Source organism: Odontesthes bonariensis, chromosome 1 (genome assembly GCF_027942865.1).
Source record: "Odontesthes bonariensis isolate fOdoBon6 chromosome 1, fOdoBon6.hap1, whole genome shotgun sequence".
Lineage (NCBI taxonomy): Eukaryota > Metazoa > Chordata > Actinopteri > Atheriniformes > Atherinopsidae > Odontesthes > Odontesthes bonariensis.
This window is the reverse complement of record NC_134506.1, coordinates 31667442-31681450: the sequence shown is the minus strand read 5'-3', so window position 1 is coordinate 31681450 and position 14009 is coordinate 31667442. Positions and strand designations below refer to the sequence as shown.

Below are 14009 nucleotides of genomic sequence, written 5' to 3'. Positions count from 1 at the left end.
TCAAAGCTCCAGAGCAGAGGAGAGCGGCTATTCTTGGAAAGGCACACATTCAGTACGATGCAATGCACTCTAAATGCATTATAAACTTGTGTTTCATTATCTTAGTGAAATAAGACATCACAAAAAACTTCACACCATACCATCACATATGAGAGGCACAGTCATAATTTGGGATTGTGTTACACGTTTCACCTACAACTGCAAATTCACCGGGCTGCTACTTTCTCTACACATGAATCAAAGCTGATGTTTCCAGGTGAAGTTCTCACTCTACAGGCTCTGAATGTATGATTAAACACGGGTATCTCTAATTTACAGTTTTGTGCAAACAACACAGCTGAAAAATGAACATTTAGCAGTCACATACTTCTTGTTTCTATATTTCAAGTTTCAAATGAAAGGGTTTTCAATCCCAGCAGATACAGTGAAACAGAGAGCACAGGTGCGGAGATCAGCTTTGCAATTCCGCGTTTCCACAGATTGATCTGAAACGACTGAATGACAGATCTTACCTCACAAATTAAATTTTTTTTTGTCCTCTTGCACAGCAGGCACCCGTCGCTGTAGATGTAAGCAGAGTTGTTCCAGTGAGGAGGATTGTCAGCGAGGGACAGAGCGGGTACAGTAAGCTTCTTAGTAAAGTGTTTAAGCCGTGACTCTGCTCTGCTTTTACCTCCATGCTTCATACCTTCCTGCAGCATCATCCCACAAGGCCTGAAGTGTCACTTTTACTGTGAGACCAGATTGGTTTAAAAAAATAATCAATAAAACGCAATCATTATCGTAAATCACCTCAAAAAATAAATGGAGGAAATCTGAATTAAAAGGTTTTAATCCATCAGAATCAGAATGCATCCACATATTTATGTTTTCTGACCTTGTTATAAATGTTCATTATAAGTAGACCTGGGTGATCCCATCACACTCAATCCATTACATGTACCTTTAGTGTAGGCTTTAGACCTTGTGACGTCACTGGGTGTCAAATACATATGATCTTACAGAGTTTTCGTTTGGCAAAATGAAAAGAAAGAAAAACACCTGGAAAAACGTTTTCAAGGAAGAAAACACACAACAACACAGAAACTCTCTCACTGACAATCTGACAGTGCTGAATTATTTTATTTTGACTTTTACAGGTTTGACAATTTATTCCAAGTTTCTTAACGGTGAACACATTCACGAAGCACAGCTACCGGAAACTACAAACAGTCCAGTTTGTCAAATGTACACATGGGTTTGGAGGAAACACCTGATACTGGCTGCGGGATGTTTGCACCAGTAACACAACAGCTGGGGGGGATGACACAGCTTCTGTTTGCAACTACTTTTTTAAAATGTCATGATTAATTCTAGTGCTGATAAGAACAATGGGCATTTATAATGTCTATGCCATATCTTACAACTGACTCCTTCCTTCATGTAAAAAAAATAAAACAACGAAAAAGTGGAGAATGAAGCAAATGGCATTTTCTCCTGTCCTGAGTGCCCACGAGAAGCCCAGGGAAACAAACCGGCACGCCATCTTGGCTCGAGAAAACAAACCAAGGGATGCCACCCCCCCTCTGAAACTAGGCCAGCCTTCCCGCTGTCATCTCCCAGCACAGTCTGAGCTGCATCCGTCACACCTGTGGCTTTACTTAATTGGTCGTGTTAATAGAGCCGAAGAAACAGAATCATCTGGTCACATTGGGAACGTGCAAAGAGGAAGCGTTTACGGGCCGCGGTTGAGTGAAAATGTGGCAGAAATTGAAGGAAAACAAAAACAGAATAAGGGAGGGGGGGGGCTTTTTTTTTCTGCTCTCTTCAGTCCATGCACATCGATTTTTAACTTTTTTTCCTCTGCAGTGTTACAAAAAACAAAAAAAGGTGCATTCTGGCTGACGGATAAACAGCGCAAACCACCTGTGACACCAGCTGTTGGACAACAGAGCTCGTTACCAAAATAAAACGATCACGTTCAAACAAATCACCTTACAAACACCGCACTGACAGAACGCAACAATGCCACAATGTCGATGATAAGAAGTCATTCACATAGCAAGTAATTCAGGTAAGGCTTCGTCTACAATATGCAGCTGAAATCATGAAAACACTTGATCAACATTAAAAACATTCATGTGGTTGATTGACTCCTTCGGTTAACAGCCTTCCCGCACCGCCAGCAGATATGTCGTCTTTACACGAGCTATACGTCACACTACGCACACGCGTAACTAAAGGCCGATTGATAGAAAGTAGCCACGGTCGATGCAGGTGGACAATAAAGTGTCACACAGAACATGCGAGCCCACTTGAACTCAGGAGTTCAGCATTCAACAAGATATTTCACTGTGATTAGTTCTCATTTTTCCTCTCAGTGGTGATATTTCCACGGCTCATGTCGCTGCAAAAAATATTGTGTGTCCTTACATTTTCTTTTTTCTTTGCTTGATTCTTCCACACTTAACTTTCTAAAAAATTAAAGTCCAGTTCTGATGGGCATTCACGCAGAAAACTTTCCTTCCAATTGTAATACAACATCATAACAATAAGGGTTGACTGTTAATACTAACGGCACAACAGGAAGTAAAGGAAAAGGTGCTGAACAGGAGGCGGCGGGGACCGTGTTAATGAAGACGGAGGAGTCTTTGGGACAACACGGGAGGATTACCGGCGACTCGTCACACAACTCAACTGCACCGAGGCTTCTTTTTCTTTGAAAATGATTTTTGTGGCTGGTGACGCTCGTAAAGCCGAGTCCATGCAGCTTAAATAAGGGCAGCAGCAGAGCATGCTCTACGATTATTTCCACTGTATTAATAACACTCTTAAAGCAAGTGGCAAATATGTCTGGAGAAAAACAATCTGTGCACCAAAGAGAACTTATAGAGAACAACAACAAGAAAAAACATGAACCTAGCAGTCTGTTGGGTTTTGGTAATAAAAGTCCATGTTGTGCCACAAAACAGGAAGGCATGGGGCGAAGGAGATGTGGAAAATATCAGCCCACAGAGCTGTTGTTCGTGTTGGGTTTGGGCAAACAGCAGACAAAATGTAAAGCTGAAGGAACTAAACCAACTTCAGAAACATCTTTCCCGTCCATTCTGCTCTGTGATGCATGGCTCTACTATAAGCTTAACCATAAAAAAAGACGATGCTGAAATCAATAATTGCACACCATTGTCACAATGGTAAAACATTTTTCAAGGCTCTGACCAGAAGAAAAGCAGCGAGAAGAAAGAGCAGAGCGTTAAAGTGTGCATGCAGATCTGCGTTTGCTCTAAGGTGTTCATGGATGAGTAAATATCTCCGTTTCCTCTGCTGACAGCTGTAAACGCTAAAGATCGTAGCAGGTAAAACTCTGAGTTTCAACCTCGCACCCTGGAAATCTCCCCTCACTTAAACCTGCGCTACACTTCATCTGCCAGGAATAAGTGACAGAGCGACATCTCTTCCTTTAAGACATGACTCAGCAACTCAGAACTCATTAAACTATATGATATATTTAGCCTAATACTGACATAAATAGACTACAGTGCAACTAATAACTTTACAGAGCTGTTCATCGTGGGATGTGGTGGTCCCATCCTTCACTCTGCATGGAGAAAGCGTCTAATCTTAAAAAGGGAGGGTGGGAATGCAACAAAGTGCAATAAATTAAATACAGGATATATATTATTCATATAGATTTATTTATGTATAAATAATATAGTACAGGTGATGGGTTTCGTCTTGGCTTCACTTTTCAGAGATCAAAATGACAACCTACAGGATGAAGCCTGCTCAGAGGCTGGGTGAGGAGAGAGGGCCAACATCTGCTCATTATCTCTCAGCTGTCTCTCTGCACCAGGACTCCAAACTCACTTTAGACTACAGTTGGCCAAACTACTCCCTGTTGTGAGGTGTCATCTCCTCCTGTAGGGCCTGCTATCATATATATCGGTGTGTGCATTTTCTGTGGAGAACTAGACGACGACAACAGCTACCTTAACCTCTACTGGAAACACGGAGGAAGGATCAGGGGTGACTACGGTTGAGAGCACTAGGATACAGTCAGGTGTTGATGGAAAGCAAGTACCAGGAGGTGTTGATCTGGACCTGTGGCTTCTCTAAGTGGCAGGCGTTTATACAAGCAGAGGATGGAGGCTGGTGGCTTGAGGCCAGATTGAAACCAGTGGCTGCAGTTTTGGGTGCTGTATGTGTGTGTGTGTGTGTGTGTGTGTGTGTGCATCTGCATTTCCGAAGGAGAGAAAGTGCATGCGAGAGTTTCCTAACGAATGAACAGATGTGAAGTTTAGCATATGTTTTAACGACTCTGTTGTAGGGGCTCAGGGGGCTCCTGCGGGCTCGGGTTACACCCGGGTGAGGAAGCTCAGGTTAAGTGAGCTGGGGATCTGGATGGTTTCCAGGGCGAGGGTGGAGGGGTTAAACGGGAAGGTGACCGGATAAATCATCTTTGTGTCCATTAGTAACTGGGGACTCTCACAGCGGTCCCGCAAGCGAGTCTGAAAGGACAGAGAAATCAGACGGAATTAGATATCTTAGTATAAAGAAAAAAAACAACAAAAAAAACTGTTTCAGTTACAAACGAAAGGGAAAGTTAAGCACTGTGTTTATTTTCCCCAGTGTGTCAGACGGCAACATTTCTTACTAACTGGTTAGTTGGTATTTTGTGCCAAAAAGTACCCAAATGTTGGAAGGGAAAATGTAAAGGGACATTTAAACTCTGCACTGAAGTGACAATAGTTAGAAACTGAGAAGGATTACACTTAAAGAGTGTTGTTAAAAAAACAGCTGATTCAACAAAGAGGTCAACATACCCTGTGCAATGTAAGTTAAATAGCAATCAGGACAAATCTTATATAAAGATCAAGTATGAGAGCAAACTGACAGTTTAAAATCAAATTTCTTCTACAAATATTCCCATTTACCTTTCGATTTTCATTCTGCAGGTATAAAATAAATCACTGATACGTTCGAAAAAAACAAAATACCTGTATGGTTCTTATGAAAGCAACTGATACTCTCTCCTCAAACTCGTTGACAGGAGTGTAGAGGTTCAGGACCTTTACAATCTGAAAGAGACGGAGCACCGGAAAAAGTTACAGAACATACCAACAAAGAATACTGGCCTGCAGAGGCTGATTTATTTAGATCCTAGACAGACTGAGGTTGATAAGTCATTCTAAAAGCAGGGCTTTACCTTTACCATGGTGCGGTAAATGACAGGTGAGTTTACCTGAGCAGTGGTGAGGGCCAGGCACATGGAGCAGATGGCCTCTGCATCCTCGTCGGTCTTCTTCTTCACCTGCAGCAGCTGAGCAGCCTGAATCAGAGGCTCCAGCGTCTCTTTGGCTCCACAAGTCATCAGGCCTTTGTCTCGGAGCCACTCCTCCAGCTGACTCACGTTGTACCTGCACACGTATCATTGGTTAGGCAATTCCAAAACAAACAAACAAACACAAAAACCTCATCAAGCAGCGCAGCCTTACTCAGGGCATAACCTCTCCTACCTGATCTGCATGCCTTTGCTCCAGGAGCACATGTCCTTGCGTAGCAGCAGGTTGTTGAGGGTGACGGCTCCGATGATGTAAAACTGCTGCTTCACCACCTGCTTGATGAGCTCGGGGTCGGTGCCGTGCTGGCACATGGTGGAGTGGAAGGCACTGAGCTGCCGTAGGATGGACTCCAGGGTGTAGGTGCCCTCGTCTGCGATGCTGGAAGTGCGCTTGCGGAGACCTGTGGGCTTCACCCCTGACACGCCCTGGATGGTTTCATGTTCCAACATGCCAGATACTGCACGGAACACACACACACACACACACACACACACACACACACACTTAGCAGCTGTATCATGCACAGCAGTTTTTGTACACAAAGACAGAAAAGACCTGATCTCTTATAAATGCTGTCGGTATCGCTGCAGTGGAGTCGGTGTGTGAGAACATCTGTAAGAGCATACACATCTGCATGTACGCACCTATCATGGGCTGGAGGATGTTCTCCATGCATTTGATCAGCTGCTGGTAGATCTGGATGGCCAGGTCACTGATCACTTGTCTATATTCTGCAAGGTCGAAGTTGTTCAGAGAGTGTTCGTTCTGCCGCGTTGTGTTGTGCTTCATAAAGGCCTGAGACACACACACACACACACACACACACACACACACACAGAGAAAAACGTGCGTTACAGATCAAAGAATTTCTCCATGTGAACACACTGACAAATGCTGCACCAATATTCATCCCTCCATCTTAACTTAAGGTTGATTTACTTTAAATGAGCATTTCATCACTGGCAAAGAAACAAGGAAACTAAGTCCAAACTGTGATTAATATGTCTAAATAGCTACGTGAAAATAAATAAATAAACTCTCGATTTGACATTTTCTGTCCTCATGTTGGTCATTTTGTTCCTATCAGTGCCTGAACAGCATCGTGTCCTGATGATCATGTCAACCTTTTTATTTTCTATTAGTAATACAGTATCATACATGTAAATAAAGTGAATAATCTTACTTGGCATTTTTCCTCTTGTGTTAACTTACCTTGAAACACATAACGACCAAGCCTTCAAGGCCAAAACAATCTGGCTCATGTCAACGTTTCTCAAGTCCTTACATTTCAGTTTTTTAGTAATTTATTCATTTATTTATTCATTTTTTACCGAATTCCACCAATTCGGGTGATAAATGCCAAATAAATGAGGAGCTGTTATACAGCATAACAGAAAAGACTTCGAGAGGAAGAAGAATATCTCAGTGAACTGTTAATATTTGGCCTGGTTAATATGATTAAACTAACCGGAGGACTGAACACAGTTATGAGTAGGTCTTTGTGTGTTTCGTGTAGTGTGTGTGTGTTGCTGTCACCTCGTCTCCGCTGTATTGTTTCAGACAGTGCAAGAAGCGGCAGGTGTTGGACAGCCAGAAAGACACGGTCTCAAAGTCGTCTCCTCGTTTCTAAGAGAGGAGGAGAAAACATTATCCACTCAGAACATACTGCAGCTCATGAAAACAGTTCGTGTCTTCCCGCCACTAGTTGTATCCAGTGTTGAAACATGTGACTCGTATTCAAATCCAAGTGTCTAAACCAGCTTCTTGACATCCACTGTCATCCCTTTCATCAAAGATCCTACGTACCTTCAGGATCTTCTTAATGCTGTTGATGGTTGAGGTGAGCAGCGTGCGGACCTTCTGGTCATCGTTGACATAGTCTGCATGTCTCAGACACATAAACAGAACGTAGGCGGGCAGACCTGGGATCAGATTCACAGCAACACCACGCGGTTTCAGCTCTGGAGAGACAGGGGAGAGTCGGGTTTCATTTCAGACTTTGGATTGCAAACTATGAATGAACCACTCATTTTAAAGTGGGCCACAGATGAGCTGTAAAGCCACCTAAACACTTTCTTGAGAAAAGTGAACTTAAAACTGCTTGTGGAGCAGACTGGGCATCGGGAAAGCCCCTAAAGAACCGTTGACTGCCTTAATGGCCCTTGACAACCTCTCCTTGCTTGCTGTAACCAGCCATTTCTTACCAAGGATGAGATTCTTAACCAGTTTCATTTCATCCTCCTTCTTGTATTCCAGCATTCCCTGGAAGTCTTTCTCCCGGCGGGGGATGTTGACAGGGTGGATGGGCTCGTCTACGATCTGTCCCGGAGACGTCTGACCCTCCGTTTGACCCGCTTAGAGACACATTTCATATAACCGTCAGCCAATATTGTAGCGCACCAAATGGATATCATTTATAGCCTTTTGTTTTGAAGCCGATTAATAATTATCTCCCGTACCTCCCATCTCTCCGATCCTCTTGGAATAAACCTTCAGCTGCTTCTTGAGCTTGCGAATGGTTCTGTCCTGCTTCTCCAGCTGCTCCATTAGATCCTAAAACAGACAAAAGGATGAAGGGACGGAGAGAAAAAACGACACCAAGAAGGCAAGAGAATAGTGGGACAAAACCAAACTCAAACAGTTTGCGTTACACTGTCGCCCTCTAGCGGCAAAAGCAAGAAATGCCATAACAACTCAAGTACAGAGAGGAGCAAAGTATAATAACATATTTTCAACTAAATCTTTAAAAATGCCATGTTTGGAAAAGACACAAACACAGAGGTGGGGGGGGGGGGGGGGGGGGGGGATTTTAAGTCAGCATTAGTGCTGCGGAGCTGATTGTTTTTTTTCCAGAGGAGGAAAGGCTGCAGGACTTGCTGGCTGTTAGAAAAGAGAGAAAGGTGCAGAGCTGCTTCGCTGTGAGTTAGAGCTGATGAAGAGAGTTAGAACGACACTCGTCAGTGTTTCACTCAGAACCCACAAACCTCAGTTAGTTCTCGCACACATGCAAACGCACGCACAAACATGCAGGCCAGCACACGTCATCTCTACATACAACCATCCGTCGCAAAATGATGACTCGAGCCTCTCGGGACGCTGTGGGGTCGGCAGCCATGAGGTCCTGTCAGGTGACACCATCCACACATGGTGAGTGTGTGTGCGACAGAGCGCCACAGTGGCTGGTTCAGATTTATTGTGTGCGGCCCAAGAGGGAACCAAACAAAGAGCCTGAACATCTCTAGAGAAAAAAGTCCACACCTTGCTAATATGCATGTGAACAGTGTGTGTTTGTAGGTCTGGTAGTTTATTCATTCGTTTTCTTAGTGTGATGACTTACAGCCGGGTTTATCACTTAAAACGAGCATTTGAGTGCTTGTCTACAGATTCTATTTCACACAGGTTAAATTAAAAAAAAAAAAAAAAAGATTTGCACATATGGGCTCCCAAAAAGGTCATTTTTCATTCTTGCCCTCTGGAGCGTCTCCTGAAAATGATTATCTTATAGTTTGTGGACCTATGTTATAACTGAGAGGAGCCTTTTCTGCTTTACACCTTAATATATTTACCTGAATGGGTCTGATTCAGTTCCTCTTGATCATTTTTTCTTGCGTGCCATCTCTGTATCGAAGGCAACAGGAATTGTGCCATATCGGCACAACTAGTCTTCACATCGAGATACACGGTTCGGATGGCCAATGCAAGTCACCGTAGTAACCTTTATCTAATTTTGTGTGTTGTTGCCTGTCGGTTTAAAAGTTGGCAACAAACAACATGAAGGCTTTGCTATACTGCTGAAAATGCAGGAAATAAATAAATATGTAGACTCCAATTTTCAAAGAATGTTTGAATATTTTGGAAAATTGGCTTATTTGCCTTCTGGTGGCTATCTAAATGTGATAAATGTGCTTCAGGGTGAGCCAGGTGGTCTCCAGTGCTTGGGTTTGATTCGCAGACCTTTACGGACGGCCCTTCTTCTACCCTCTTTCCCACACTAGAACCATCTCAACTTCCAACCTTTTCTCAGCCAGCATGTATCTGTGTGGGAGTGTGTGCGTGTTGTAGCGTACCAGGTTCTCATTGGTGAGCCGGGTGATCTCGTGCTGCAGACTGGCTTCGATACGGGCCTCCGGAGGCAGCTGCAGGTTTTGGGCCAGAAGCTGCTGCTGCCGGTTGTTGTCCTCCTTGACGTTCTGCAGTTCGCCACGCATCGACTCCACCTCATTGTCGTACGTTCTCCGCTGAGTTTGCAGCTGGTGCTCCAGTAACCTGAGGATGAGAGAAGGAACAGACGGACAAAAAATTAGCATCAGAAAAAGGAGAAACCGCAACACAGTGAGACTCCCAGTGTGGAGGGAAGGAGGGAAGTTGTAGTTTCCACCGAGGCGTGGCGATGCAGGACAGCAGCAGCATGCTGTGCAGAGTCCAGCCTCTCTGAATGACATTCATTCCCTCTGCTGAGTCATTACTCGACTCCTCTGAGCGATTTTCCTTATTGAAAAGTTCAAACAAGCAAAATCAGCCGTCAGAGGTCGGACTCAGAGAGAGAGGGAGAGCAAGAAGAGCTGACAGAGGCTCAGCTTCCATTCAGCAAATAGTTCACCAACATGCAATGCTCTGTCATCAGAGGCTGCCATTCATTCAAGGAGCCAGTGGAGTTATGTTTTTTGGTCAATAAACAAATGTATTTTACTTTTAGAATACACCAGGTATCCTTCAGGTCTAAAAAGTGTGCCGAGTGCGTTTCCTTCTTCATGAAATATTAACAAAGATAATTAGTCACATATCCGAAACCCAATCTAGATTACAACAATTATTTCAGCTTAGACTTGTCCTGCTGTCTTACCATCTCCCCCATGGACAGGAGAATGGGAGGACATTTTTGCATTGTTTCCACAGTGTACACAAGATAAACCAAACAGGAACCCCTTTCATAGAAAGACAGCTCCATGGAGCCATAAGACATCTCAAACTCCACAGGGAACCCTTAACTGCTTGTCTTAATGTTTCTTTTGTGAAACTCTAAAGGGAAACATGGTCGTTAAAGTGCTATAAGTTGAAGCCCTGAAAGCAACAGATCTTAAACTGTCTCCTCCACTTTAAGTAGCATCACAAGCAGAAAGCCTCATAGCATAAAAGCATTAAAAATTGCAGACGATCTTTGGATAAAGGGTTCAGTGTATACCGAGTCGCAGAAAACTACAGCATCGCACAGGCTGTTACAATAAACAGGGTTAGTAACAGGATTCTATCAGAAGAAAAATCAAACCAAAGCCTCGACTAAATCCCTGTTTTCAAAAATACAACACTTCTTTTTACTGTCCTACATCCCTTTCAAGTTAGAAAATAATCACTAAAACTGTTTTGTGTCAAAATAAACAGAAACTTTGATGTGAGAGAAACTTTGAAAGGTTGAAGAAGTGTGTGAGATTAAAAGATGAGGAAGAAAAAACAGCAGCAAACATCCCTCCTGTGAAAAAAAAAAAGCAAACATATCATGCTCTAAAAATCTCCATGTGTTTGAAACACGCTTAACCTGATGGTCTCCTTTAAGCCCTGATTAACCAACCACAGCTCCCCGTCCTCATTCAGCTTACGGAAGTCTGGAGCAGCAGATCTGACCGACATACAACACAAAGGGACATGAAAAGATCATGACAAAAGGAAAAAAACGAGGGATGATCGAGTGGTGGAGATGGCTTGAGCAACATTATGTCTTTTCTCTGTCTGAGGTGGCTCTATGTGTAGCTTCCATTAATCAATATGAGGCTGATCCTCGACAGCTGCAGTACAAACTGTCGGCTGTTTGAATTCCTTTCATGCCTGACTCACCACCTCAATCACGCCGACCCCGACTGATTGAGTTATTTGGCTGTAATGTCACAGTGCTTTAACACCGTCTTCTGGATGTGTATCGTGCAGCTCTGCACATCAGTTATTATCTTGAACCGTCAGTGTGTGAACAGAAAGTGACAAGCAACAAAGGAGGCAGGTTGACAGAAACAGAGGGATAAACGCAGTGATGCAAAGCACAACTTTCAGGGAATCTACAACGCAGAGCCACATGGCTGCTTTACCTGTCATGGCAAAAGCTTAAAAAAACATGTCAAAACATAATTGCTTGTTGTTCATTATCTACTGCAGTGGTTCCCAAACAGTGTGCTGTGGGATTTTGTGACAACCACATGTTATTATTGCAATATACAACTACACAAAAATAATTATTTTTTTATTTACTATATCAGTACTTTGTATGCACTCATTTCATAATACAGAGGCAAACTCTATACCTAAAAACAATTATTTAGAAAAAAAACCTTATAGAACCCATATTTCGCTGTGAACGCAGTTGCACAGGTGGGAATTATGAGACTGTGACACATCAAAGGCTAAAGGACTACATTAAAACAGAGAAAGGGGGGAAATGGAGCGCTTTCTTGTGCAGAGCAAACCACCAACCACCAGTGCAGAGACTGCTGACAACCCACCACCGAAACAAACGAGAAAAAAACAGTCAGCACAGAGTATCATGAAAGTTACCCGTCTTATGGCTTCAGTTGGACCGGGGATGTCCACAATTCTCAGCCCGAGTGCGTCCTGTCGGGAGAAGTTAGCTAATGCTAACTGAACTGCTAGTGAGCTAATTCTTCTGCATCTTACTCCCCAAGCATCTCCCACCACGCGATTGAGCAACTTCTTCTTTTCCCCACTACCTGCCTGTGTGAGTTGGCGTTCTCTGCTCTGGTTCACATGAAGAACAACAGGAGGTCACGGCTCTCTGTTGAACAGGAGCTAGTCCTGCTCAGTGCCACCGAGGATTAAAGAAATCCGACAGGCACATTTATCTCACTAATTTGTAAGTAGTAGGCAAAATATTTACAATAGCGCATGTTTTAATGCTGATTGCTGAAATGTTGCATTTATAATTTGTAGTTTAGGACCATGGACAATGAAGCTTCCTTGCATTGGCAGTTCTCTGTGCTGAATTTCTGCTGAGTTTCCTTTGCCTCATTTTTAATTCTGCGACCTCTCTGGATTAAATGAAAGTGTTGCTGCTTTAATGAAGCCTAATTTGATAAAGTTTCAAATTGATTTTTGAAATATTTCGTTAATAAATATTTCATGAGTAATATAGTTGTCTTTGTCACATTTTATTTGGCATTAGTAAATAATTATGCACATTTACAGATATTTTACATGATATGAGTGATAACACGTGTTATAAGGGCTATTTTGCACAATAGGTGTGCCTTTAGAGTTTTACTCGTCCTTTGGTGTGCCTTGGGCACAAAAAGTTTGGGAACCACTGATCTAACTGCATCTAAAGCCTCTTATGTACTCTACACCAAGCAGCCACAATATTAAAAACCATTGATGGGTGAATAACATAAATTATGTGAAAAATTGAAGACATCTTGATAGTGTATTTATCTCTTATTTTGAGGGCCAGCAAGATGAGCCAAACTGATTACAGAAGATAAGAGTATTTAATCGTTGGGGGAAATAAAAAGCTTCCGTAAAAGTGTGCAATGCATACCTGCTTGAAAACAAAACCGTACCAAAAAAACCTCTGTGGACAATAAGTTCATGCAGGATTAATGCTAAAATCGTTCCACGGAGCTGAGACGGGAGTTCCTCTACAACCGCGTCTAAACTACAGTCAGTGTGTGAGTAAAAAAGGAAAGTTGCGTCACCTGTAGCTCAGACATCTCCATGCTCATATCCCAACAATACAACTATTATCACAAGTAGACTGTAAATATGTAAATTGTGACCATCTCCACAATAAGTCTAGAGTCTAACACACTCTGCTCTTATCCATGCTGACTAATTTAACCCATGCAGGCCTTCAAATTCTTTAACAATCTCTCAAAAGCTACTAAAACAATCTTGGTGTCAGTAAATACCACTGAACTTGAAGTTCATTTTTGCCTGTTAGACCTAAACTGAAGCAGGAGCTGTTAAGCCATTTGTCATGCTGTCGAGGCAGAAAATAAAACGCAGCAAAACTCGGGCTTTCATCAAGTGTGAAATCAGCTGCTTCAGCCTCAGTTACATCAGTCACTGGTGACTTTTTCACCCCTGCTCAGTGACAGCGTGGCCATGCATGCTCTGCTCCATGATGCATGGGCCACGTCTTACTGGTTACCTCAGCCGGCTCAGGAGATCACCGACTTCCAGCGGCTGACGCATGAACCTAGGAGATCTGACAGGACACAAAAGTGTACACACGATGCTCACACACACATTGAATGTACAATGGATCTGGAGCTTGATAACATTAAAAGGCACGAAGAACAGTTGATGGAGGAAAGGAGTGGAAGGCGAGCCACTGAAAACTTGTAGAAGAGGTGGATAAATGGCTGGAGGAGCGTACCTGTTGGTGTCTTTGAGGCCAATGTAAGCCTGCTTTATTTCATCAGCATCTTTCAGCTTGTTTACATCATCAGCAAACACAGAAGGCTCCGTCATTGTCTCCTGGAAAGAGTTGAGAGACAGGAGAAAATGGCAGACGTTAACACAGTGGAAGAGGGATAAATGAGAATGAATAGCACAGTTAAATGGTGACTAAGCTGCTACGACTGCATGCGCAGCTGCATCGTAAACGGTTACTCGAGTGAGCATGTGTAAAACCATGTACAATCAATTCTATCCACTCATTCATTCTTTGATTGAAAAAAAAATGTTTTG

At 43.0% G+C, this 14009-nt stretch overlaps 1 protein-coding gene across 3 annotated transcripts in view; it reads right to left on the bottom strand.

The window, feature by feature from the left end:
- Positions 1-1086: 1086 nt before the first annotated feature.
- The window catches only part of myo5aa (myosin VAa), a 50110-nt gene continuing 37187 nt past the window's right edge, over positions 1087-14009 (bottom strand). The window contains exons 29-42 of one of the 3 annotated variants that reach the window (XM_075464295.1): positions 13696-13796; positions 13468-13524; positions 10855-10935; positions 9389-9587; positions 8377-8442; positions 7781-7874; positions 7526-7675; positions 7128-7282; positions 6858-6947; positions 5966-6116; positions 5496-5778; positions 5222-5396; positions 4977-5057; positions 1087-4487 (exon numbers count right to left, since the gene is read on the bottom strand). In XM_075464295.1, coding sequence (XP_075320410.1) covers positions 4335-4487; positions 4977-5057; positions 5222-5396; positions 5496-5778; positions 5966-6116; positions 6858-6947; positions 7128-7282; positions 7526-7675; positions 7781-7874; positions 8377-8442; positions 9389-9587; positions 10855-10935; positions 13468-13524; positions 13696-13796 — 1836 coding nt within the window. In that variant the 3' untranslated portion in view covers positions 1087-4334. The remainder of the gene's footprint in view (positions 4488-4976; positions 5058-5221; positions 5397-5495; positions 5779-5965; positions 6117-6857; positions 6948-7127; positions 7283-7525; positions 7676-7780; positions 7875-8376; positions 8443-9388; positions 9588-10854; positions 10936-13467; positions 13525-13695; positions 13797-14009) is intronic. The other 2 variants (XM_075464287.1, XM_075464291.1) reach the window with 2 other exon arrangements.